This window comes from Oncorhynchus mykiss, chromosome 5 (genome assembly GCF_057628025.1).
Source record: "Oncorhynchus mykiss isolate SJ-2025 chromosome 5, ASM5762802v1, whole genome shotgun sequence".
In the NCBI taxonomy this organism is placed as follows: domain Eukaryota; kingdom Metazoa; phylum Chordata; class Actinopteri; order Salmoniformes; family Salmonidae; genus Oncorhynchus; species Oncorhynchus mykiss.
In genome coordinates this window covers 76,646,242-76,673,049 of record NC_143026.1, presented here as the reverse complement: position 1 = coordinate 76,673,049, position 26,808 = coordinate 76,646,242, and the positions used below count along the sequence as shown (strand labels likewise).

The window sequence follows — 26,808 nt, the reverse complement described above, 5'->3', positions numbered from 1 at the left end:
GGTTCTTAGTTACCCCCCTGACCAAGGCCCTTCTCCCCCGATTGCTCAAGTTTGGCCGGGCGGCCAGCTCTAGGAAGAGTCTTGGTGGTTACAAACTTCTTCCATTTAAGAATGATGGAGGCCACTGTGTTCTTGGGGACCTTCAATGCTGCAGACATTTTTTTATTAGCCTTTCCCAGATCTGTGCCTGTGACGTAATCCTGTCTCGGAGCTCTATGGACAATTCCTTCGACCTCATGGCTTGGTTTTTGCTCTGGCATGCACTGTCAACTGTGGAACCTTGTATAGACAGGTGTGCCTTTCCAAATCATGTCTAATCAATTGAATTTACCACAGGTGGACTCCAATGAAGTTGTAGAAACATCTCAAGGATGATCAATGTAAACAGGATGCACCTGAGCTCAATTTCTAGGCTCATAGCAAAGGGTCTGAAAACTTATGTAAATAATGAATTTCAGTTTTTTATTTTTTATTAATTTGTATATCACTCCATGGCCCTGTTACTGTGGGCTGTAACATATTGTGCCCTCTGAATTATTACCTTTGTGTACAAAACTGACACATCACTCTATTACAAATGCTAAATTCCTCAGCACTGCTGCCACCTGTTCCTAGCTGTATTTAACCATCTCTCTCCACTGTCATCTCCTTCTCCTTTATTTTTCTGTCCTCTGTTCTGTCCTACCCTTTTCTTCTGCTTTACCTCTCCCCTGCTCTCCACCCTATCCCATCTCTCTCCATCCTCACCCTCTCTCTCCCCTCTCCCCTGTCCCTCCCCAGGCCCTCCAGTCCCTCTCACTGGCTGACTCGCGGCTGCGTTCTCGGGGCACAGTGCTGGTAAACGCTCTGGGCAGCAACACCTGTCTGCGAAAGGTGGACCTGAGTGGGAACAGCCTGGAGGACATTGGAGCCAAGATGCTGAGCAAAGCCCTACAGATCAACACCACACTCAGGCAAGAAACAGGGAGGGAAAGATAGAAGGTATGGTTGTGTTTGACACTGGTTATCCCCTGTCCTGACAGGAGTGACTTGGTTGGATGGTTGTGGTTGTGTTTGACACGGGTTATCCCCTGTCCTGACAGGAGTGACTTGGTTGGATGGTTGTGGTTGTGTTTGACACGGGTTCTTCACTGTCCTGACAGCAGTGACTTGGTTAGATGGTTGTGTTTGACACTGGTTCTCCACTGTCCTGACAGTAGTGACTTGGTTAGATGGTTGTGTTTGACACTGGTTCTCCACTGTCCTGACAGTAGTGACTTGGTTAGATGGTTGTGTTTGACACTGGTTCTTCACTGTCCTGACAGCAGTGACTTGGTTAGATGGTTGTGTTTGACACTGTTTCTCCACTGTCCTGACAGTAGTGACTTGGTTAGATGGTTGTGTTTGACACTGGTTCTCCACTGTCCTGACAGTAGTGACTTGGTTAGATGGTTGTGTTTGACACTGTTTCTCCACTGTCCTGACAGTAGTGACTTGGTTAGATGGTTGTGTTTGACACTGGTTCTCCACTGTCCTGACAGTAGTGACTTGGTTAGATGGTTGTGTTTGACACTGGTTATCCCCTGTCCTGACAGTAGTGACTTGGTTAGATGGTTGTGTTTGACACTGGTTATCCCCTGTCCTGACAGTAGTGACTTGGTTGGATGGTTGTGGTTGTGTTTGACACTGGTTCTCCACTGTCCTGACAGTAGTGACTTGGTTAGATGGTTGTGTTTGACACTGGTTCTCCACTGTCCTGACAGTAGTGACTTGGTTAGATGGTTGTGTTTGACACTGGTTCTCCACTGTCCTGACAGTAGTGACTTGGTTAGATGGTTGTGTTTGACACTGGTTCTCCACTGTCCTGACAGTAGTGACTTGGTTAGATGGTTGTGTTTGACACTGGTTCTCCACTGTCCTGACAGTAGTGACTTGGTTAGATGGTTGTGTTTGACACTGGTTATCCCCTGTCCTGACAGTAGTGACTTGGTTAGATGGTTGTGTTTGACACTGGTTCTCCACTGTCCTGACAGTAGTGACTTGGTTAGATGGTTGTGTTTGACACTGTTTCTCCACTGTCCTGACAGGAGTGTGACGTGGGATCGTAACAACACCTCAGCTACAGGATTCCTGGATGTGGCTCGAGCCCTTGAACAGTGAGACTGTTTGTGCTTTAAACACACACACACACACACACACACACACACACACACACACACACACACACACACACACACACACACACACACACACACACACACACAGGTGTGGTACCTGAAGTTCTGTCTAATTTACATTCACTGTTGTTCTGAGTATTTTCAGAATTAGCTGGCTAATATATAAACTCCGGTACACAGGAAGCAAACCAAGCTTACTTTACACATCACAGGACTAAACAAGGACTTGTGAGGGTCAGCCAGAGAGCTTCGATTTCCCCTTTAATTAGGCTGCAATAATCAAAGCATTACTCATCCTATCACAGTCCATAGTCCAGCATAATGTGGGGGAATTCTGGGAGTTCTGTCCACTGGGGATATTAAGGCTTGGGTCTCTAACTGTTTTTCTGCAGCTCTCTTTCTAGTTCCTTCCTTTCTGTCTCCTTCCTAACTCAAACCCCTTCTCTTTCTTTTTAACTCTGCCGGTGGGTTTTCTCTCAGTAACTTCACCTTGCAGTACATGCCCCTCCCCCTCAGTGACATCAGCCAGGCGTACCGTAGTACCTCTGAGAGGACAGAGCAGGCACTGACCAAGGTGGGCTCCTGACGCTACCCGAGTTCATCTGCACCCATCTCAATGTCTCCCTCCATTCCTCTGTTAACCATCCTCTCATCTCATCTGCCTTGTCCTTTCCTCCCCTGCTTCTTTTCTCTACTGGGGATCTACCATCACCAACTCTTTCCTGCATTTTCCAATTCAAATTACACTGCTTCATTGAGATTACCACACATGACCATATTGCCAGTGTGAGTGAATGGTTTTTATCTGGGATCATCAGATCCAGCGTGCTCTGCTGCGGAACAACCAGACTCAGCGCTTCTCTCAGAGACAGGCTCTACGGCTGCACCAGGGCCTGGTCACCAGCACTGCTGAACAGGTAGATACAGCATATGTATATAATTCATGTGTGTGTGTGATTGAGAGAGAGTGAGTTGAGCCATCACGAGAGCAATATGTGTGTATTGTAAACCTGTATCTTTTACTGACGTTCCTCCTTCTTGTCTGTTCTCTGTTTACCAGGTGATGGAGCGTCTGAGTGTGTGTGTGCAGCAGCAGGTGTGTGTGCTGCGTGGAGTAGGGGAGATGGAGGAGATTCAAGCTGCTAAACAGGTGCTGAAGGAGGCCAGAAACTCCCGTGCGGTGAGTGTGTGTACATGCCTGAATCATTTCTCTAACATCTGGAGTGTAGGTGAGTTTAAAGTGTTAATTGTATGTCTTTGTGTATTCATACGACCCCCCCAACTGTCTCTCTCAATTCAATTTCAATTTAAGGGGCTTTATTGGTATAGGAAACATATGTTTCCATTGCCAAAGCAAGTAAAATATATAATAACAAAAGTGAAATAAACTATAAGAAATTAACAGTAAACATTACACAAAAGTTCCATGAGAACTCTCTCTCCCTCTCAGCTGTACCCCTCTCTCTGTGAGCTAGCTCATGTGCTGTCAGTAGACGGGCCAGTCAGACAGAGACTGGACCAACTGGCAGGGGAACTGACCAGAGCAGCTGACAAGGAACTACAGGTATACTGCTCAATACTGTACATCACTCATTCAACATCATCTGTTTACTTACTCCTTCACCATTTCTCAAACATAGACATAGTTGTTTATCTGTTTGTTTAATTGGTTGTTTGATTGACAGGTGATTGTTGATTCCATGGTGTCTCTCTGTCGTGAGTTGTGCCCGCTGTCCTCCTCTGCTGCGGAGAGATTAAGTCCTCAGCTCTCGTCTGTCTCGGAGCGCGTCTCCATCCCTCGCTCCGCCATCCGCACAGCCTTGATGGAGAGAGCAGCACAAGACATTCACCGAGCGCTGGAGTAAGGGGGAGGGAGGGGGAGCTGAGGGAGGAAGATAAGCAATGCAGCCTTCTTTGTTCAATTGAATCAGTGTGGGTATCTGTGAACTTATTCTCCCTCCTCCCTGCCCTCCCTCTCCCTTTCCTCCCCACACGTTTTGTCTCTCTCCCCCTCTCTCAGGGAGGTGAAGCTCTCAGTGGTCTCCTATCTCACCAACTCCATCGTGGATCAGATCTTGCAGGAGCTCTACGCCACTCACAAGACTCTGGTATAGACACGCTGCCATCTGTCTGTGTCTCTGTCTATCTGTATGGGCTTGTCACCTTTTGCTTACAATTATTGGTAAAACTTTACTTGAAAGGGGTATACAGGCATTCATAACACCATTACACTTTTGCAGTATCATTCATAGAAACATTCATAAAACCTTTATGAAACCAGTCAGAACACATTAATGAGTGTTGCAGTATTATTCATAACAAACTTCATAATACATTTATTGAAGTGTATTGTCTGATCCCTGTCCCAGACGCGGCGGGTGTCCCAGGTGAAGCGCTGGGAGGTAACGTGTGACGGAGGAACAGGTCTGAGGTCACACAGACACAGAGACTCTCTGGACCTCACAGATGATGAGATGGGCACCAGTATAGTGAGCATTGTGTGTTGGGATTGTCTGCTTAGGGTGTGTGTATGGTATGTGTGAGCGTATGTGTTTTGTGATTGTCTGTTTGGGATGTGTTTGTTTGTTTTTGCTTCTACGTCTTTCTCTGCCTTCTCTAGGACACAATTGCCATTAAGAAGCGTAGCTCTAGAACTAGACGTATTCGACCTGTCTCTACCAGGCTGAGTGAGTATGCCTCCGTACCACTATCTCTCTATCCTTCTCTTCCTACCTGCTCTCTTTTAGAGGTCATTAGTGACTGTCTGTTTTCCTCTCCCGCTCTCCCGCTCTCCCTCTCTCCTTTCCTCTCCTTCCCTCTCTCCTTTCCTCTCCCCCTCTCTCCTTTCCTCTCCCCCTCTCACCTTTCCTCTCCCCCTCTCACCTTTCCTCTCCTCCTCTCTCCCTTCCTCTCCTCCTCTCTCCCTTCTTCTCCCTCTCTCCCCTTTCCTCTCCCTCTCTCTCCTTTCCTCTCACTCTCTCTCCTTTCCTCTCACTCTCTCTCCTTTCCTCTCCCCCTCTCACCTTTCCTCTCCTCCTCTCTCCCTTCCTCTCCTCCTCTCTCCCTTCCTCTCCTCCTCTCTCCCTTCCTCTCCTCCTCTCTCCCTTCCTCTCCCTCTCTCCCCTTTCCTCTCCCTCTCTCCCCTTTCCTCTCCCTCTCTCTCCTTTCCTCTCCCCCTCTCTCCTTTCCTCTCCCCCTCTCTCCTTTCCTCTCCCCCTCTCTCATTTCCTCTCCTCCTCTCTCATTTCTTCTCCTTTCTTCTCCTCCTCTCTCCTTTCCTCTCCTCCTCTTTCCTTTCCTCTCCTCCTTTCTCCTTTCCTCTCTCTCTCTCTGAGAGAGCCATTTTTGGCTGGTGTACATGCCAGCCTAAGCCCATTCCTGCATCAACATACAGTGCATTAAGATAGTATTCAGATGCCTTGACTTATTCCACATTGTTTTACGTTACAGCCTTATTCTAAAATTGATTTAAAAAATGCTTTCCCTCAATCTACATACAATATCCCGTAATGACAAAGGGAAAGCAGGTTTTAAGAAATTCTGGCAAATGTATTGAAATGTATAAAAAGATCCTCTCAAGCTCTGTCAGGTTGGATGGGGAGCGTTATTTTCAGGTCTCTCCAGAGATGTTAAAGTCCGGGCTCTGGCTGGGCCACTCAAGGACATTCAGAGACTTCGGAGTCCCGAATCCGCTTCTGTGTTGTCTTGGCTGTGTGCTTGTCCTGTTGGAAGGTGAACCTTCGCCCCAGTCTGAGGTCCTGAGCGCTCTGGAGCAGGTTTTCATCAAGGATCTCATACTTTGCTCCATTCATCTTTCCCTCAATCCTGACTAATCTCCCAGTCCCTGCCGATGGAAAAACATTCCCACAGCATGATGCTGCCACCACCATGCTTCACCGTAGAGATGGGGCCAGGTTCCCTCCAGACATGACGCTTGGCATTCAGGCCAAAATGTTCAATCTTGATTTCATCAGACCAAAGAATCTTGTTTCTCAAGGTCTGAGACTCTTTTAGGTGCCAAGCAGGCTGTCATGTGCCGTTAACTCAGGAGTGGCATCCTCCCTGACCAAGGCCCTTCTCCGCCTGATTGCTCAGTTTGGCCGGGCAGCCAGCTCTAGGAAGAGTCTTGGTGGTTCCAAACTTCTTCCATTTAAGAATGATGGAGCCCACTGTGTTCTTGGAGACCTTCAATTCTGCAGAAATGTTCTGTTACCTTTCCCAGATCTGTGCCTCAACACAATCCTGTCTCAGAGCTATACAGACAATTCCTTCAACTTCATGGTTTGGTTTTTGCTCTGATATGCACTGTCAACTGTGGAACCTTATATACACGTGTGTGCCTTTCCAAATCATGTCCAATCAATTTAATTTACCACAGGTGGACTCCAAGTGATAGAAACATCTCAAGGATGATCAATGGAAACAGGATGCACCTGAGCTCAATTCTGAGTATCAAGGGTCAAAGGGTCTGAATTCTTATGTAAAAGAAGGTATTTCTGTTTTTTATTTGTAATATATTTGCAGACATTCTAAAAACCTGTTTTCGCTTTGTCATTATGGGGTATTGGGTGTAGATATAAGGATTTTTTATCCATTTTAGAGTAAGGCTGTAACATAACAAAATGTGGAAAAAGTGAACTGGTCTGAATACTTTCCGAATACACTGAATTTGAGTGCAGTTGCTAATTGTTGTAGTTTTTAACAGTATGTATTTGAAGCACTGTTGACAGCGCCACGTGACTCCTATGGGAACTTCTAGCCCCTCTCCACTTCCTTCACTTCCTTCTCCATTTTTATCTCGTCTTCCTATTTTTTCTCTCTCTCTTTCAGGCCAGTGTGATGACTCCAGCTCCTCCCCACCCCCCTCTGTGTCCTCTTCTTTCTCTTCTTTCTCGGCCCTCTCTCGCTCTACATCCTGGGAGGGGCTGTCTGAGCTCCCTACCCAAGGTGCACCTCTCCATCATGTGACGCGGGTTAGGCCGAGGCCCCCACGGAGGCACCGAGCAGGACATGCCCCCTCTGACACAGTAAGAGGAAGCTGACCTCAGCATCTCACCCCATATGGAGTATATAATGTTGCTACTGAACTGCTCAGAATGTTTGTAATACTTGCCTGTGAATATGGAAATACAGGATCTATAATAACTTATAGATTCACTTAGATTTCTCATTTGTGTGCAGAAGCGTAAAGATGTAGATATATTATCTATTCAATTATACATTTAAGGAGATAGTGATTTGGCAACACATAGTTAAAGATATGTGAACTTTAAAAACTCTGAGTAACATAGAGAAACTTGCATATTAATAACACAGGATAGAGATGTTATTAGCATAGATAATGACAACTAAAAAGATAATATTCCCTTATGATACATGCATAATTTATAACTTGTGGCCATTTTCATTTTCTTATTAAATAAACCAGATATGATTGATATCAGATTGATACAGGTTTCTAACTCTGTGCTGTTCATATGTGCTTGTGTGTGTGTGTGTGTGTGCTCATGCACATATTCTATTCTATTCCATTAGAGCAGTGGTTCCCAAACTGTTTATAGTCCCGTACCCCTTCAAACATCCAACCTCCAGCTGTGTACCCCCTCCAGCACCAGGGTCAGCACACTTTATTAAACATAAGAATGAGTGTGAGTTGTCGTCACAACCCGGCTCGTGGGAAGTGACAAAGAGCTCTTATAGAACCAGGGCACAAATAATAATATAAAAAATTATCATTATATCTTTATTTAACCATCTTACATATAAAACCTTATTTGTTAATTGAAACCTGGTGAATAACTCACCACAGGTTAATGAGAAGGGTGTGCTTGAAAGGATGCACATAACTCTGCAATGTTAGGTTGTATTGGAAAGAGTCTCAGTCTTAAATCATTTTCCACACACAGTCTGTACCTGTATTAAGTTTATGCAACTGAGGGCCGAGAATCCACTCTCAGATGGATTTGTGGTTGCAAAGGGCATCAGTGTCTTAACAGCTCGATTTGCTACGGCAGTATACTCTGAGCGCAGCCCTATCCAGAAATCTGACAGTGGTTTCTGATTTTAAATTACATTTTCACATAACCACTTGTTGCAATTTTGATGAGGCGCTCTTGTGGACTGGAGGTAGGGCATGAAAGGGATAATGAATCCAGTTGTTTGTGTAATCCGTTTTGGGGAAGTACCTGCGTAATAACTCACTCAGGTGCTTCGCTATATCACATTTGACATTGTCCGTAAGCTTGACTTCATTTGCACATAAAAAATCATATAATGATGGAAAGACCTGTGTGTTGTCCTTGTTAATGCAGACAGAGAAGAGCTCCAACTTCTTAATCATAGCCTCAATTTTGTCCCGCACATTTAATATAGTTGCGGAGAGTCCCTGTAATCCTAGATTCAGATCATTCAAAAAAAACATCACCCAGATAGGCCAGTTGTGTGAGAAACTCGTCATCATGCAAGCGGTCAGACGAGTGCAAATTTATGGTCAGTAATACACTTTAAGCTCGTGTCTCAATTTGAAAAAAACTTGTCAATACTTTGCCTCTTGATAACCAGCGCACTTCTGTATGTTGTAAAAGCGTTACATGGTCACTTCCCATATCATTGCATAGTGCAGAAAATACCCAAGAGTTCAGGGGCCATGCTTTAACAAAGTTAACCATATTCACTTTAGTGTCCAAAATGTCTTTCAAGCTGTCAGACATTCCCTTGGCAGCAAGAGCCTCTCGGTGGATTCTGCAGTATACCCAAGTGGCATTGGGAGCAACTGCTTGCACACGCGTTACCACTCCACTATGTCTCCCTGTCATGGCTTTTGCGCAGATACCAACATGAGCAGCAGCTATGTTTGGCTACATACAGACCGTTAGTGGAATTCCCATGAGAGAGTAAAGGTTAATGTGATTGGATGTTAATTATTTGACTAGGCTACCTGTATATGACATTGTGTTGTTATTTCGCTGAACACGAGATGGTTTTATTTTATTTTTGGCAGTGAAACAAGGCTACTCAGGCGAGAGAAAAAAAACTCTCCCAAATGTTTAGCCTCGGTTGGAAAATATAAATGGACTGTTTGAAAATGTGAAGAAAGAAAAAGTTCAAAATGTACTCCAGTTTGGGAATACCTGCATTAGAGCAATTATTCATGTAATTAACATAATGATAATACAAAAAGTTGTAATTTAATTTATGACTCCTGTTTAATTCCCACCGCATATTCCCAAATACTGGGGCCTCCCAGCTCCTGGCAGTGGCAGCATGCTGCTCTATTATCAGGGTGATTTGGATTGTGTCCAGGGTTGTCTATACTAAGTGAATTACTCCAATTGGGTTAAGTCATCTCTCCAAAGCTATGTAGTATAATCCATTTGTATTATTACCAACAGAACATTTTAAAAATGAAACCATAACCCCCCAAAAAAGTACTTTGATGTTTAAAAAGGCTTGTCCACTTTTAAATTTCAGATTTGATTTTCAACTACAAAAAATGTATCACCCCTAAAAAAATGTCCATTAATTATAATCCACCTAATAATTCACATTTTATGTTGCTGCAAGAAAAAATGTCTGCTGTGAGAAACTGGTGAAATTAAGATCCTACATCTATCTGTATGGTCAAGCTGAAATATGGGTGTTTTTCTCTGTCCCCAGCATTGCCCTGAAAATGGAGCTGTTACCCCTATTGATCATGGACTCCCAGATTTCTACACCAAGAGAGTGCTCCCTGATAGGTAGATCTCCCTCTCTCTCGCGCTCTCTCTCTCTCTCTCTCTCGCTCTCTCGCTCTCTCGCTCTCCCAATGACCAAAAGGCAATTGGAGTGAATAGCAGCACACCATACGCATGATCTAAATTACATGAATCCCCCAAAGAAACTACAACCTAAGTAATTTAGCATAGGCTCTACTTTCCATCAGTCCATTGACTACTTTCAGGAGAAGGACTTTACAGTAGGTGAGCTCTGCCTTTAGTAATAGTTTGAGAGTATCCTCTCCGCCTGTCACATTCTGGCAGAGTAATGCTGGTCCATGCTAGTACACCCACACAGCAGATCATCTTGTTAAGTTTATGCTTTTAGTATTATTACATTTACTGTTAAACATATTTCTAAAGTAATGCACTCTGGATAAAGCATTGTGTGCCAGGAGTGGTATCCTAGCAACATCCCTTGCTGCTGGGAAGTGTTATTAAGTTTCAGTGAGGCAGCAGCCCAGAGAAACATGCGCTCTTTTTCGGCTGTCCCCATAGGATAAACCTTTTTTTGGTTCCAGGCAGAACCCTTTTGGGTTTCATGTTGAACCATATATAGAAAGGGCTCTACATGGAATCCAAAAAGGGTTCTATCTGGAACCAAAAGGGTTCTACCTGGAACCAAAAAGGCTTCTTCAAATGTTTATCCTATGGGGACAGCTGAAGAACCCTTTTAGATTCTAGACGGCACCTTTTTTCGAAGAGTGTTTGGGGGGTCTGATGATAGAGAGAATAATAAAAAGTGCAGGTGCTGACTAGGGACAAACTGAACAGAAATGTGTCTTAAAAAATATAGACATACTGTATTTTTACAGCATAGCTATGGTCAGTTTGTCTCTCATAACATCTGCTTTTTGTCTTTACCCGTTCTCTTTTTCCTGTTTCCCTCCCCTCATCTCTCTTTACCCTCGCCACCTCTCTTTCCCTACATCAGTCAGTTGTCCTCTCTTCATAAAGCCCACTCTCTCAGACGAAAGAAGAGACGCAATATGCTGGCCATCTTTGGTTTCCGTAGGAACCGCAACTCAACGCTCTCCAATCAGGGGCCAGATTCTGGCAGAGACGGATGTGGGGAAGAGTGTCGCACTGTCGCCATGGCACCCACAGGGTTTGTGAATCCTCATTATCATGCATACACACTCTCCCATGTAGTATGATATATGCAGGTGCAATCTGCACAGTATGATATACAGTTGAAGTCTGAAGTTTATTTACACTTAGGTTGGAGTCATTAAAACTCATTTCTCAACCACTCCACAAATGTCTTGTTAACAAACTATAGTTTTGGCAAGTCGGTTAGGACATCTACTCTGTGCATGACACAAGTAATTTTACCAACAATTGTTTACAGAAAGATTATTTCACTTATAATTCACTGTATCGCAATTCCAGTGGGTCAGAAGTTTACATACACAAAGTTGACTGTGCCTTTAAACAGCTTGGAAAATTCCAGAAAAGGATGTCATGGCTTTAGAAGATAGGCTAACTGACATCATTTGAGTCAATTGGAGGTGTACCTGTGGATGTATTTCAAGGCCTACCTTCAAACCCAGTGCCTCCTTGCTTGACATCATGGGAAAATCAAAAGAAATCAGCCAAGACCCCAGAAAACATTTTTTAGAGCTCCAAAAGTCTGGTTCATCCTTGGGAGAAATTTCCAAATGCCTGAAGGTACCACGTTCATCTGTACAAACAATAGTAATCAAGTATAAACACCATGGGACCACACAGCCATCATACCCGCTCAGGAAGGAGAAGTGTTCTGTCTCCTAGAAATTAATGTAGTTTGGTGCAAAAAGTGCAAATCAATCCCAGAACAACAGCAAAGGACCTTGTGAAGATGCTGGAGGAAACGGGTACAAAAGTATCTATATCCACAGTAAATCGAGTCCTATATCGACATAACCTGAAAGGCCGCTCAGCAAGGAAGAAGCCACTGTTCCAAAACCGCCATAAAGAAGCCAGACTGCGGTTTGCAGCTGCACATGGGGACTAAGATCAAACTTTTTGGAGAAATGTCCTCTGGTCTGATGAAACAAAAATGGAACTGTTTGGCCATAATGACCCTCCTTATGTTTGGAGGAATAAGGGGGAGGCTTGCAAGCCGAAGAACACCATCCCAACCGTGAAGCACGGGATGGCAGCATCATGTTGTGGTCGTGCTTTGCTGCAGGAGGGACTGGTGCACGTCACAAAATAGATGACATCATGAGGGAGGAAAATTATGTGGATCTATTGAAGCAACATCTCAAGACATCATTTGAGCAAATGGGTCTTCCAAATGGACAATGACCCCAAGCATACTTCAAAAGTTGTGGCAAAATGGCTTAAGGACAACGAAGTCAAGGTATTGGAGTGGCCATCACAAAGCCCTGACCTCAATCCTATAGAACATTTGTGGGCAGAACTGAAAAAGTATGTGCTAGCAAGGAGGCCTACAAACCTGACTCAGTTACACCAGCTCTGTCAGGAGGAATGGGCCAAAATTCACCCAACTTATTCTGAGAAGCTTGTGGAAGGCTACCAGAAACGTTTCACCCAAGTTAAACAATTTAAAGGCAATGCTACCAAATATGAATTGAGTGTATGTAAACTTCTGACCCACTGGGAATGTGATGAAAGAAATAAAAGCTTAAATAAATAATTATTTCTACTATTATTCTGACATTTCACATTCTTAAAATAAAGTGGTAATCCTAACTGACCTAAGACAGGGAATTATTACTATGATTAAATGTCAGGAATTGTGAAAAACTGAGTTTAAATGTAGTTGGTTAAGGTGTATGTAAACTTCCGACTTCAACTTTATATTTCAGTGTTGCATCATCTTCAGTCACTTTATTACATGTCACCCACCACTTTATGAATGTATCGCTCTTTCACTCTCTCTTTCTCTCTCTGTCCATCTGTTAGAATGATGGGCATTAAGTGCATGCTCTGTGGGCCCTGTGTGCTACTAGTCTAAATCAGTGCTGGGATGCAGCTCTGTGTTGACATGAGGAATGGGCATGCTGCCGGAGAGCACACCCTTACAGAAAAAACACATGATTTTACATGTTGAAAATCACATGATTTCACAGGAAATTGAAACACTACACCCATTTTCACATGTAGGGTGTGGTGTACTGCAGGGCAGTTCTCTCGGCCCTCTACTTTTTTCTATTTTTACCAATGACATGCCAGTGGCATTTAACAAAGCCTGTGTGGCCATGTATGCTGATGACTCAACCATATAAGTGTCAGCAACCACAGCTAATGAGGTAACAAACACTTAACAAGGACTTACAGTCAGTTTTGGAATGGGTGGCCAGTAATAAACAGACCCTGAACATCTATAAAACTAAGAGCATTGTATTTGGTACAAATCCCTCCTTAAGCTCTAGACCTCAGCTGAATCTGGTAATGAATGGTGTGGCTGTTGAAGAGAGTTGAGGAGACTTGGTTTTGCCTTAGATTGTAAACTGTCATGGTCATATAGATGCAATGGTTGTGAAGATGGGGAGAGGTCTGTCTGTAATATACAGTGGCAAGAAAAAGTATGTGAACCGTTTGGAATTACCTGGATTTCTGCATACATTTAACATAAAATCTGATCTGATCTTCGTCTAACTCACAACAATAGACAAACAGTGTGCTTAAACTAATAACACACAAATTATTGTATTTTTCTTATCTATATTGAATACATTTAAACATTCACAGTGTAGGTTGGAAAAAGTATGTGAACCCCTAGGCTAATGACTTCTCCAAAAGCTAATTGGAGTCGGGAGTCAACTAACCTGGAGTCAAATCAATGAGACGAGATTGGAGATGTTGGTTAGTGCTGCCCTGCCCCATCAAAAAACACTCACAAAATTTGAGTTTGCTTTTCACAAAAAAAGCATTGCCTGATGTGAACCATGCCTTGAACAAAAGAGATCTCAGAAGACCTAAGATTAAGAATAGTTGCTTTGCATTAAGCTGAAAAGGGTTACAAAAGTATCTCTAAAAGTCAGTCCACGGTAAGACACATTGTCTATAAATGGAGAAATTTCAGCACTGTTGCTACTCTCCCTAGGAGTGGCCGTCCTGCCAAGATGACTGCAAGAGCACAGAGAAGAATGCTCAATGAGGTTAAGAAGAATCCTAGAGTGTCAGCTAAAGACTTACAGAAATCTCTGGAAGATGCTAATATCTATTGTTGAGTCTACAATACGTAAAACACTAAACAAGAATGTTGTTCATGGGAGGACACCACGGAAGAAGCCACTGCTGTCCAAAAAAAAACATTGCTGCATGTCTGAAGATTGCAAAAGAGTACCTGGATGTTGTTCCACAGCGCAACTGGCAAAATGAGCAGATGAAACTAAAGTTGTGTTGTTTGGAAGGAGAACACAACACTATGTGTGGAGAAAAAAAGGCACAGCACACCAACATCAAAACCTCATCCCCACTGTAAAGTGTGGTGGAAGGAGCATTATGGTTTGGGGCTGCCTCAGGGCCTGGACAGCTTGCTATCATCGATGGAAAAATAATTTACCAAGTTTATCAAGACATTTTGCAGGAGAATTTTAGGCTATCTGTCCGCCAATTAAAGCTCAACAGAATTTAGGTGATGCAACAGGGTAACGACCCAAAAGACAGAAGTAAATCAACAACAGAACGGCTTGAACAGAGTCCTGACCTCAACCCGATTGAGATGCTGTGACATGACCTGGTTCACACCAGACATCCCAATAATATTGTGGAACTGAAACAGTTTTGTAAAGAGGAATGGTCCAAAATTCCTCCTGACCGTTGTGCAGGTCTGATCACAACTGCTGAAAACATTTGGTTGAGGTTATTGCTGCCAAAAGAGGGTCAACCTGTTATTAAATCCAAGGGTTAACATACTTTTCCCACCCTGCACGTTGAATGTTTACACAGTGTGTTCAATAAAGACATGGAAAATTATAATTGTTTGTGTGTTATTAGTTTAAGCCGACTGTGTTTGTCTATTGTTGTGATTTAGATGAAGATCAGATAAAATGTTATGACCAATTTATGCATAAATCCAGGTAATTCTAAAGGGTTCACATACTTTTTCTTCTCACTGTATGTTCTGCTTTTTTGACACCGCACTCCACAAAGCAAGTCCTGCAGGCTCTTATCTTGATTACTGTCCAGCCATGTGGTGAAGTGCGGCTAAGAAATACCTAGTTAAGCTGCAGCTGGCCCAGAACAGAGTGGCATGTCTTGCTCTTCATTGTAATCAGAGGGCTAATATAAATACTATGCATGCCAGTCTCTCTTGGCTAAGAGTTGAGGAGAAACTAACTGCATTAGTTCTTCTTTTTATAAGAAATAATGTGTTAAATTCCAAATTGTTTGCATAGTCAACTTTCACACAGCTCTGACACAAACACTTACCCCACCAGACATGCCACCAGGGCTCTTTTCATAGTCCCCAGGTCCAGAACAAATGTCAGAAATCATACAGTAATATATCGAGCCATTATTGTGTGGAACTCCTCATACTGGTCAAATAAACAGCAGACCTGGTTTCAAAAAACAGATAAAGCAACACCTCACGGCACAACTCCTTTCCCCTATTTGACCTAGATATGTTGTGTGTATGGATTGATGTATAGGCTGTGTGCCGTTTTTAATTTGATGTAGTTCTGTCCTTGAGATGTTCTTGTCTGTTAATGTTCTGTATTATCTCAAATGTAATGTTCTGTGTGGGCCGCAGGAAGAGTAGCTGCAGCTTTCACAACAGCTAATGGGGACCCTAATAAAATACCAAATACCATGTGAAGTTAATGTGATAACACAAAACATAAGATCACATGTGAAATTCGTTTTTTTCCCCCCGTAAGGGCATCAGATGACACCAGTGTGTATACACAGATGAAGATGACAGCTGTTGCCCTTCTTTCACTCAGATTATGAGATGCAACAGAATGGTGATTGCCATCACAAGACAATCGTGATGTCTGGTTTGCTTAATATAAGGAATTTGAAATGATTTATACTTTTACTTTTGATACTTAAGTACATTTAAAACCAAATACTTTTTCACTTTTACTCAAGTGGGATTTTACTGGGTGACTTTCACTTTTACTTTACTTTCATTTTCTATTAAGCTATCTTTACTTTTACTCAAGTATGAAAATGAGGTACTTTTTCCACCACTGCCAATATTACAACATTATTATGACATAGCCTGCTGGGTTAGAAAGAAAAAAGTGGCCCATTTGTTGTCCACACTAAATCAAATACAATCCAGGGGCCACAGAGCAAATTCTTGGTTGACTCTGTCATTGTTTCTCTGACTGTCCTCTTCTCTCTCTCTCTCTCTCAGGACAGCCACTGAGAATGTCTACACACTGCTGCAGCCCCCTCTTTCTGCTGCCAGGGCAGGCTCTCCTGGTGAGGGGGGTGATGTGGAGGACCAGAGATTGGAGGAGCCAGTGGGCCTGAGCCTGCAGCCAGTGCAAAGCATACCACCACAGCCTGGCATGCCAGGTAGCAGACACCCCTTCTACTCACTCAGCCAGGTACAGTATATGCTGTATCACTTGTGGTACAAAGCACTCCCCCTATTGCTCCTGCACGGCAAGAGGTACCGGTGCATCAGGTCTGACACCAACAGGCTCTTGAACAGCTTCTATCCCCAAGCAATATGACTGATAAATAGATAACAAAATAACTACACTGACTATCTGAGTTAACCTTGTATCTTTATTGACTTTTTATTTACATTTTTGCACTGCCTCTATGCACACTCACAGGGCCCTACACACCTATATACACTGTCAATCCAACACACACTCACAGGGCCCTACACACCCATATACACTGTCAATCCAACACACACTCACAGGGCCCTACACACTAACACACTGCCTCTATGCACACTCACAGGGCCCTACACACTAACACACTGCCTCTATGCACACTCACATGGCCCTACACACTAACACACTGCCTCTATGCACACTCACAGGGCCCTACACACTAACACACTGCCTCTATGCACACTCACAGGGCCCTACACACTATCACACTGCCTCTATGCACACTCACAGGGCCCTACACACCTATATACACTGTCAATCCAACACACACTCACAGGGCCCTACACACCCATATACACTGTCAATCCAACACACACTCACAGGGCCCTACACACTAACACACTGCCTCTATGCACACTCACAGGGCCCTACACACTAACACACTGCCTCTATGCACACTCGCATGGCCCTACACACTAACACACTGCCTCTATGCACACTCACAGGGCCCTACACACTAACACACTGCCTCTATGCACACTCACAGGGCCCTACACACTATCACACTGCCTCTATGCACACTCACAGGGCCCTACACACCTATATACACTGTCAATCCAACACACACTCACAGGGCCCTACACACCCATATACACTGTCAATCCAACACACACTCACAGGGCCCTACACACTAACACACTGCCTCTATGCACACTCACAGGGCCCTACACACCCATATACACTGTCAATCCAACACACACTCACTCCATCGTTTGCTCTCTCACACATAATATGCACATACAGTTATACGGACTCTACACACCCGCACACACACTCACATATAAGCTGCTGCTACTCTGTTTATCTTATATCCTGTTGCCTGATCACCACACCCCCCCCCCAATACATATCTACTTCCATCACTCCAGTATCCCTGCACATGTATGCTTGCTTACTTACATACAGTGCCTTGCGAAAGTATTCGGCCCCCTTGAACTTTGCGACCTTTTGCCACATTTCAGGCTTCAAACATAAAGATATAAAACTGTATTTTTTTGTGAAGAATCAACAACAAGTGGGACACAATCATGAAGTGGAACGACATTTATTGGATATTTCAAACTTTTTTAACAAATCAAAAACTGAAAAATTGGGTGTGCAAAATTATTCAGCCCCCTTAAGTTAATACTTTGTAGCGCCACCTTTTGCTGGGATTACAGCTGTAAGTCGCTTGGGGTATGTCTCTATCAGTTTTGCACATCGAGAGACTGACATTTTTTCCCATTCCTCCTTGCAAAACAGCTCGAGCTCAGTGAGGTTGGATGGAGAGCATTTGTGAACAGCAGTTTTCAGTTCTTTCCACAGATTCTCAATTGGATTCAGGTCTGGACTTTGACTTGGCCATTCTAACACCTGGATATGTTTATTTTTGAACCATTCCATTGTAGATTTTGCTTTATGTTTTGGATCATTGTCTTGTTGGAAGACAAATCTCCGTCCCAGTCTCAGGTCTTTTGCAGACTCCATCAGGTTTTCTTCCAGAATGGTCCTGTATTTGGCTCCATCCATCTTCCCATCAATTTTAACCATCTTCCCTGTCCCTGCTGAAGAAAAGCAGGCCCAAACCATGATGCTGCCACCACCATGTTTGACAGTGGGGATGGTGTGTTCAGCTGTGTTGCTTTTACGCTAAACATAACGTTTTGCATTGTTGCCAAAAAGTTCAATTTTGGTTTCATCTGACCAGAGCACCTTCTTCCACATGTTTGGTGTGTCTCCCAGGTGGCTTGTGGCAAACTTTAAACAACACTTTTTATGGATATCTTTAAGAAATGGCTTTCTTCTTGCCACTCTTCCATAAAGGCCAGATTTGTGCAATATACGACTGATTGTTGTCCTATGGACAGAGTCTCCATCCTCAGCTGTAGATCTCTGCAGTTCATCCAGAGTGATCATGGGCCTCTTGGCTGCATCTCTGATCAGTCTTCTCCTTGTATGAGCTGAAAGTTTAGAGGAACGGCCAGGTCTTGGTAGATTTGCAGTGGTCTGATACTCCTTCCATTTCAATATTGTCGCTTGCACAGTGCTCCTTGGGATGTTTAAAGCTTGGAAAATCTTTTTGTATCCAAATCCGGCTTTAAACTTCTTCACAACAGTATCTCGGACCTGCCTGGTGTGTTCCTTGTTCTTCATGATGCTCTCTGCGCTTTTAACGGACCTCTGAGACTATCACAGTGCAGGTGCATTTATACGGAGACTTGATTACACACAGGTGGATTGTATTTATCATCATTAGTCATTTAGGTCAACATTGGATCATTCAGAGATCCTCACTGAACTTCTGGAGAGAGTTTGCTGCACTGAAAGTAAAGGGGCTGAATAATTTTGCACGCCCAATTTTTCAGTTTTTGATTTGTTAAAAAAGTTTGAAATATCCAATAAATGTCGTTCCACTTCATGATTGTGTCCCACTTGTTGTTGATTCTTCACAAAAAAATACAGTTTTATATCTTTATGTTTGAAGCCTGAAATGTGGCAAAAGGTCGCAAAGTTCAAGGGGGCCGAATACTTTCGCAAGGCACTGTACTTATTTTATTGTGTATTTCCTATTCTTATTTTTCGTGATTTTTTTTTCATTGTTACAGTCTTATTGATTATTGCATTGTTGGGTTTTGAGTTTGCAAGAAAGGCATTTCACTGTACTTGTTCATGTGACATTAAAACTTGAACTCGTACTGGTTGATGAATTCATGATTATAATATCTCTTCCCATCTTTCCTCTGTGTTTTTTATTTTACAGCAATCAGAGCTAGAAACAGAGCACGAGCAACCTGCAGATATAGACAGACAGGTGGACAGACAGTGGACAGAGGACAGATGGGTGGACAGACAGTGGACAGAGGGGAATCACACAGTCAGAGAGAGGACATTAATAAGACCGGCTGACAGACAGGCTGAACAGCACTGGCCAGAGGACAAACTGTCAGACAAAACATGGACAGAGGGAAGAACGGCAGATAGACAGATGGACAGATATTGGACGGAGAGCAGGCATGCAGATAGACACATGGAAAGACAGTGGACAGTTGACAGACAGTTTGATCAAGATAGACAGTGGACAGTGAGCAGACAACAGACAGACAGAACGTGGGCAGAGGGTCGACCAAAAGACATACAGATAGACAGACAGTGGATAGACAGCAGGCAGTCAGGCAGACAGACTGACAGACAAGACCAGGGACGACATCTGGCTCAGAGACCTCTGCCCCCTTACCCATCAGACAGGACTCCATCACCTAAAAGTGAAACTGACTCTCAGAAAAACATGGACAGACAGAAGTACTCTGACACACAGACGGACAGACACCTGCGCTCAGACACTGCTGTAGGACAGGTGGAAGGGTGGCGGAATGGAGGAGGGGTTCCCCCTGGACGGGTTTCTACGAGTGCATCTAAACCAGACCCTCCTTCCCAGAGCAGCAAACCCAATCTGTCCAAACTGAGACAGCGACATCTACAGGAGAGCTCTGGTACTGCACCCTTCTCTTACACACGTGTTGATTTAATTAATGCTTCTGTTTCATTATTTATAATATTGTAGAGTGTGATATTATTGCTCCATCTTTATCTTCTGGTGCAGAGGAGGAAGCAGGCGGAGAGAGGGATGGTGGAAGAATGGAAAGGAAAGAGAGAGACAGAGATGCAGAGGGACAGCCTCCTCCCATTCCTGAAAAGGTGTCTGTCTTTTCATATTCTTCTGGCTGTCTTGTTTATGTGAATACATTAGTATACTGGTGGATATGTGTGTGGTTATGTTTAGATATTAATTTATAATTGTATTGATTTTTTGCCCCATTTATTTTCAGCCAAAGGCATCATCCTATGTTTCTTCTCCAAACGAGTATGCCAATGAAAGGCCGATCCCGCCTCCTGCACCATCTGCATTCAGAAAGCCATTGCTGGGATTGGCCTACAGGGCTGTCAGCCAAGGTATTAACAAATGAAGCCAATATAATTTTGTCATTATAGTCAAAGAGTATGACAGTGTACAATTGACTGTGGTCTATGGTGTGCAGGTGAGGAAACAGTGAGGCCTCAAGCCCCCGTGAAACCCCAGAGGAACAGAAAGGCTATGTCTTGTGACACAGGTACACCTGTCTATCAGCCTGTCTATCTATCTGTCAGTGTGTGTGTGTGTGTGAATTAATGTGTCTCATGATCACACCCTGTATGACTGTTACCTTGTATTTCCTGTTTTCATTTACCCCAGGCACTGACAGGGATAGCCCTAATAATCTTGAGAAGCCCTCAAATCGCAAACCCCCTGTGAAAAAGCCTAGACTACCCCAGAACAGAAACAAATCCTTGGACTATCCTGGTATCTGTCTTTCTCTCTGTATGTGTGTGTGTGAGTAAATGTGAGTATGTGTTTCTTCTCATACATTATGCATAAAAACAGCTACATTTCTTGGGATACAGCTAAGTTTGTGTGTGCGTGTGTGTGTGTGCATGCGTTTTTGTTTCAGACTAAAACTAAGCAACGCATTCAATCACCTTCGGTCGGAATAGAATTCAAACATGACTTCGTTGTTGTTAATTATCTTAACAAATCGTGTTTTATGAGATTAATCAGGCATGTCTCTCGTTCGGTTCTATTCCAGACAGTGTCAACTTAGCGTCTGGTAACAGCAAGCTGTTGTGATGGCGATGGAATTCAGCTGCTTCAGACTGACCAGCCAGAGGGTTGCCATGACAACTGGGCAGCATTTTGTCCCATGTGAAGAGGAGGGAGATAGGAAGGAAAATCTAGACTCTAGAGAGAGAGGGGACCCAGATAGAGGCGGAGGGGAAGATAAATGGCTGAGAGTGCTAAATGATAAGGACATCGCCAACCATCACTTACCTCCTGCATTATTATTATTGCAACACACACGGCCTATTACTAGTCTGTCTCTGTCTGTACCTTGCCTTCACTGTCTGTTTTCCTGACATCTCAATGAAAACCTGCTGAACTGTTTTGCAGCTATTCAAAATGGTAGTTTCTACTTTTGAACATCAAATTCATTGTTGTCTGCACTTAAAGAATTGCCAAAACACTGTCATGCTATATTGCCAAGGGGCCAAACATTGGAACGTTGTTATTATCATCATTCAGAGTTGCACTTTATTTTGTATTATTCATATATATGTGGCTAAGCTGGACTAAAGAAAGGAATTTTACTTTATTCAAATGTTATGCATTTTGACTGCTGTGAACATTGATTGCCATGTTTGAAACTTAAAAAAGAGTTGTTGCTTATTATTAAATGAAACTTGATTATTTCTATCTAGTTCTGCTGTCATGGACTGAAAGGTCATATATTTTATAGAACAATTCAATTGAAAGATTATGTATGAGTATACTGTATGAATGAATAAAAATGCTGTACTGGAAGACACCTTGAAAATGTTATATTTTTTATGGTTTGGTTCATAATAGGATAATGAACAGGTAAATTATTTCTACCTTCCAAGCTGCATTCATTATGCCTTAACCACAGTAATACCACACTGGGTTATATTATCTCAACCAGCAGAGTGGCATCTACAGTAGGTCTCCTGTAATTCTCTCTAACAGCAGGTGGCGACCAACCCCAACGAATGAGAGGAGGACCACTCAGTGACAGAAAGACTCATAGGCTGCCTTCACACAGGCAGCCCAATTCTGATCTTTTTTTCACTAGTTGGTCTTTTGACCAATCGGAACAGCTCTGAAAAAGATCGGCTGTGAAACGATCTGATGTGATTGGTCAAAAGGCCAATAAGTGGAAAAAATTTCAGAATTGAGCTGCCTGTGTAAATGCAGCCTATTGAATACCAAACACATGAGCTGCTGTGAAGTCTTGCTGGTTGCCATTAGCAACCATGTCATGGCCTTATTTCTAAAGATGGTGGAATGAGTCAAATATTGGCTTTGGCGGGCTGGTGTGCTAAGTACGCTGTGATGCCAGGAGACACACTAACGAGCTATGCATATGGAAATGAATAAGCTGCTTCTATAAAATGTCACTAAAACTTGAAAAGATGCTTCTCATAAATCTCCCACCCTGCCTAACTTCTTATATTGCGGTTGGAATGAATGGGCAGGCGGGGAGCCGACTGAGAAAAGACACTGGATCTTATATTGATCTCTTTTATCATTGGCTTTCGTGCACTTGGCAGTTAATCATCGTGATTAGAGACATGAACACTTACTTTAATATCCTGTCTTGGACATATTGACTTAATTTGACTGTCTGGGCTCACTGTTCAACCATCTCTCAATACGAAGGGAAGTATTGTATTAGGCTACATTTACCTTCATTTCTATTACTAACAACTTATACCAAAAAATGTTGTAGTTCCAAATTAAATACAGCCAGGGTAAGGCAGGTTATCAGGACAGGTTTGATACCAACAATAACTTGATCATGTTGAGTCTATTCGAGAGTATCTGTTGTGTGTTTGTACTTCCCTCTTCCAGTTGTTGGGAAGACACATCATCCATAACAGGAGAAGCCTGTATCAATCCTACCCATAATTATTATTTTATCTTTACCAAGCAAGATAATCTCATATCATACAGAGTACTGGGAAAGGGAGAGAGCATGTGTAGGTAGAGCAAAGGGAGAAGCATGGAAATCAAAGGGATGAAAGCAGAGCAATGTGCACACTGTGCAGCATCTAAACATCTTTAATCCATTTTAGCCCCTGTTCTGTATGGCTTGAGGAGGGATCTGTGTGAAAAAACAGGATAGACAAAGGGACAGACACACAGAATGTTGTAGAAATTAGATAGACACCAATACAGAGATATGTATTCAGAAACACTGACATATGCAGGGGAATAATATTTTATCTGTACCTCTACTGTACACACACAACCATAGACAAAAAAGAGACTAGGTAGGGCTAGAATGTTCTAAATGGTTCAGGCTCTCCCATAGTTCTAGGAGTATACCATCAAATCATATATTGTGGTGGGCAGGGCAGGTCCTTGTCGTTCTGCCGCCATAGGCGAAACCAAAAAATGCACCCCCTGCAAAACTAGAACAGTCCCAGTTAGCAAAATAACGTTGAAAATACGTATTTTCCAGACGTTGAAGTTAAGTTCAATTTAGGTTTTGAATGAAAGGTGAAAATATATTTTACATATGTTTAAAATACATATTTTCCAGGACGTTGAAAAGGCATCTTTTCAGGACGTTGGAAAATACATATATATATACATATATTTCCAGAAGTTTAAATCAAGTTCATTTTCGTCTCTGAATTAAAGTTGAAAACACTAATTTTCTGGATTTTCAAAATACATATTTTACAGACGTTGAAAATATGTAGTTTCCCAGATGTTGAAATCAGGCAAATTTTTGGTTATGAATGAAAGTTGAAAGAAAGTCATTTAAAGATTTTTTAAAGTGTAACCTTTATAATTGGTTCAATTTTGTCTGGACCGGACAAAAAAACTATGTCTGTGCATGTGGAAATCAAGGCCAGTCTGGAACTGCACCAAAAAAAGACGTCCAAAAGGCTTCGGCTTTGGTCAGTGCTTACTGAGGTGTTGCCTGAAATTACATTTTATGAATGCTCATCTATTTGGTAAGCGTTCCATTTGTAAAACACCGAAAAACGATGTCCAAAAGACGTCAGCTCGTGCTTGCTGGGGTGTAGCCTACCATGTAGACCCGCAATGGAAATGTATGAATGCCAATCCATGATGTAGGCTCACCGTTTGTAAAACAGGCCATTACACTGACTTTATTAGTCCTGATTCCAGTGACTAATCAATTTGGCTATTTACGCTCTGAATATCAGTTACCCAACTTTATCAGGAGTTATCGCAAGCCTATTTGCAATGTGTTTACACAGCGGGAAATTCATAAGTATTTGGTTTTATTTTGGGGGGGGGATTATGTGAGGTTTTATGTGTTGTTGTGTTGTTGTTGGAGGTGCGTCTTGGTCAGTTTAGCTCAGAAAACACCCGCTCACAATCCTGTCTAATGAGCACCGTGGTGGTGGGTGTTGTTTTCTGAAACTCCAGGCACTCTCAGTATGACACAGTCTGTCTGAGTTGGTTTCATAAGTAACTTCTGTTTTTGTGCTCTACTCTGGAGTTTGTTTGACAGCCCATAGAAAGATGGAATTCAATTATCTGACTCTGAAGATGAACTCAGTGCTGTTGAGAAACTTCATTTATTTTTTATCTGTGCCTATTCACTTGTATGGATATTTTTTTAAGGTTAAAATAAGCTAAATTATCTGGCAAAGACGTTAGACAATGTATGTGGTAAAAAAAAAAGTAGAAAAAACACATTTTAAATGAATTATCACTCGATATAAGATATTTAGGTATGCTTAGATTTCACTTTTTGCAGTGTCGGCACGGCTTGTTATTAAAGAGCTTTGGGTTTGAACAAAAAGGCAACCTAGTTCAGGTTCAAGCTCCTCATTAATAATTTCTGACAGTGTAGTGTCTGTCACCGATAAGTGGTAGTCAATAATAATAAGAAACATGTCAATGAAAAGGTTTAAATTGGTTCCCTGGCGAACAGTTTATGAAAGCTCGGGGATTATATGACGAGATGCAGTTTAATGTAATTATAACCATGTCTGCTAAAGGTCAGGAGTGAGCTGTTCACCCCGTTGTCATGGGAACTGTCACCCTAATGACAGGCATGACTGCCTTTAGGGCTACATCAGAGCCCAAACAGCAGCCTCTTTTAGATCTGCCCACGGCTCACTGTAACTTCCACTGTGTTGTTACTCCAAGAGGGCCTCAGGGATTCTTTGTGTTTGGTGGTAGTGTAGCTGGGTATTACATCCAAACAATGGCAGAGAAGACTTGGGTTTGAAAAACCCTCCCCAATTCTATCATGTATTAATTATGTTTAAACTGCCAGTAAAAAGCAATTAAAATTGCAATGAGCACAATTGTTAGATGCTCCACCTGAAACTGAAAAAAATGTGTCACCTCCTCATGCCGAGTTGTGTACCATCACTCGGCTTCTAGCAAATTACACTTTGTACCAATGTGTTTTTTTCATAATAGGGTTCTATATACCCATAGTAAAGAGAAATGGCAGCCTGTGACTGATGTGTGTGATTAATTGTGATCAATAATTTACAGTAGACATTATAGTGTGTCTGAGTGCCGCCCGTGCCCCCGCTGTGTCGGAGTCTGACAGGTCACACATGTGTTGACTCACTCCACACAGAGCTGATGCCTTCTCAGCTGAAAAGACTACTGGTAACCACAATCATTATCAGCCTTTAAATACTGCTATTACAATTCTCTGCAATTACTATTGAGTTCCTGTCCCTCTGTGTATATACAATATTACCTTCAACCCCACATGTAGTGCCAAGCATTTAAGATGACCTTTTCTATCGTTTAAAACTTTTTCTCAATCGATTTGTCAAAACTGTGTGTTGAGTGTTGTAGAGTATTATGTGATTGTCTTAAAGGTATTTTAAAGATTGAAATATAGCTATACATAATTAACAAAACTATCTCCCTAGCATTGCATTACAAGACAATAATGTGCGTATTAAATTTGATTTTGAGTGTTGAAAGGCTCTACAGAGTAGCATGAATATAGACCAGTGGAAGAGTGATGGGAGGGAAATATGAATGATGAAGGGAAGGGTGGAGAGATAGAGGAGGGAGGGAAGAGGAATAGTGAGGGGAGAGAATTAACAGATTTAGTGTCATCTCTCAGTCTGGGACAGGATCCAATTTATCGACCACCTTAATCCCTTCATCCTTTTCTTCCTCCTCATCTCTGTCTACTCCATGTTTCTGTCTGTCTGTCTGTCTGTCTGTCTGTCTGTCTGTCTGTCTGTCTGTCTGTCTGTCTGGCAAATCAAATCAAATCAAATCAAATTTATTTATATAGCCCTTTGTACATCAGCTGATATCTCAAAGTGCTGTACAGAAACCCAGCCTAAAACCCCAAACAGCAAGCAATGCAGGTGTAGAAGCACGGTGGCTAGGAAAAACTCCCTAGAAAGGCCAAAACCTAGGAAGAAACCTAGAGAGGAACCAGGCTATGTGGGGTGGCCAGTCCTCTTCTGGCTGTGCCGGGTGGAGATTATAACAGAACATGGCCAAGATGTTCAAAT

The 26,808-nt window shown here is 42.7% G+C and overlaps 1 protein-coding gene across 2 annotated transcripts in view; it reads left to right on the top strand.

Annotated features, from left to right (window-relative positions):
- Positions 1-22,102, top strand: part of LOC110524568 (capping protein, Arp2/3 and myosin-I linker protein 3) — a 36,658-nt gene extending 14,556 nt beyond the window's left edge. The window contains exons 21-40 of one of the 2 annotated variants that reach the window (XM_090236025.1): positions 781-953; positions 2,067-2,135; positions 2,637-2,730; positions 2,975-3,073; positions 3,217-3,336; positions 3,607-3,720; positions 3,842-4,017; positions 4,177-4,264; positions 4,526-4,645; positions 4,777-4,843; positions 6,987-7,183; positions 9,813-9,892; positions 10,845-11,018; positions 16,233-16,428; positions 19,469-20,198; positions 20,309-20,403; positions 20,535-20,658; positions 20,745-20,816; positions 20,939-21,046; positions 21,330-22,102. In XM_090236025.1, the coding sequence (XP_090092151.1) occupies positions 781-953; positions 2,067-2,135; positions 2,637-2,730; positions 2,975-3,073; positions 3,217-3,336; positions 3,607-3,720; positions 3,842-4,017; positions 4,177-4,264; positions 4,526-4,645; positions 4,777-4,843; positions 6,987-7,183; positions 9,813-9,892; positions 10,845-11,018; positions 16,233-16,428; positions 19,469-20,198; positions 20,309-20,403; positions 20,535-20,658; positions 20,745-20,816; positions 20,939-21,046; positions 21,330-21,370 (2,937 nt within the window). In that variant the 3' untranslated portion in view covers positions 21,371-22,102. Of the gene's footprint in view, positions 1-780; positions 954-2,063; positions 2,136-2,636; positions 2,731-2,974; positions 3,074-3,216; positions 3,337-3,606; positions 3,721-3,841; positions 4,018-4,176; positions 4,265-4,525; positions 4,646-4,776; positions 4,844-6,986; positions 7,184-9,812; positions 9,893-10,844; positions 11,019-16,232; positions 16,429-19,468; positions 20,199-20,308; positions 20,404-20,534; positions 20,659-20,744; positions 20,817-20,938; positions 21,047-21,329 lie in introns of those variants that run through there. The other variant, XM_090236024.1, reaches the window with a different exon arrangement.
- Positions 22,103-26,808: the final 4,706 nt, after the last annotated feature.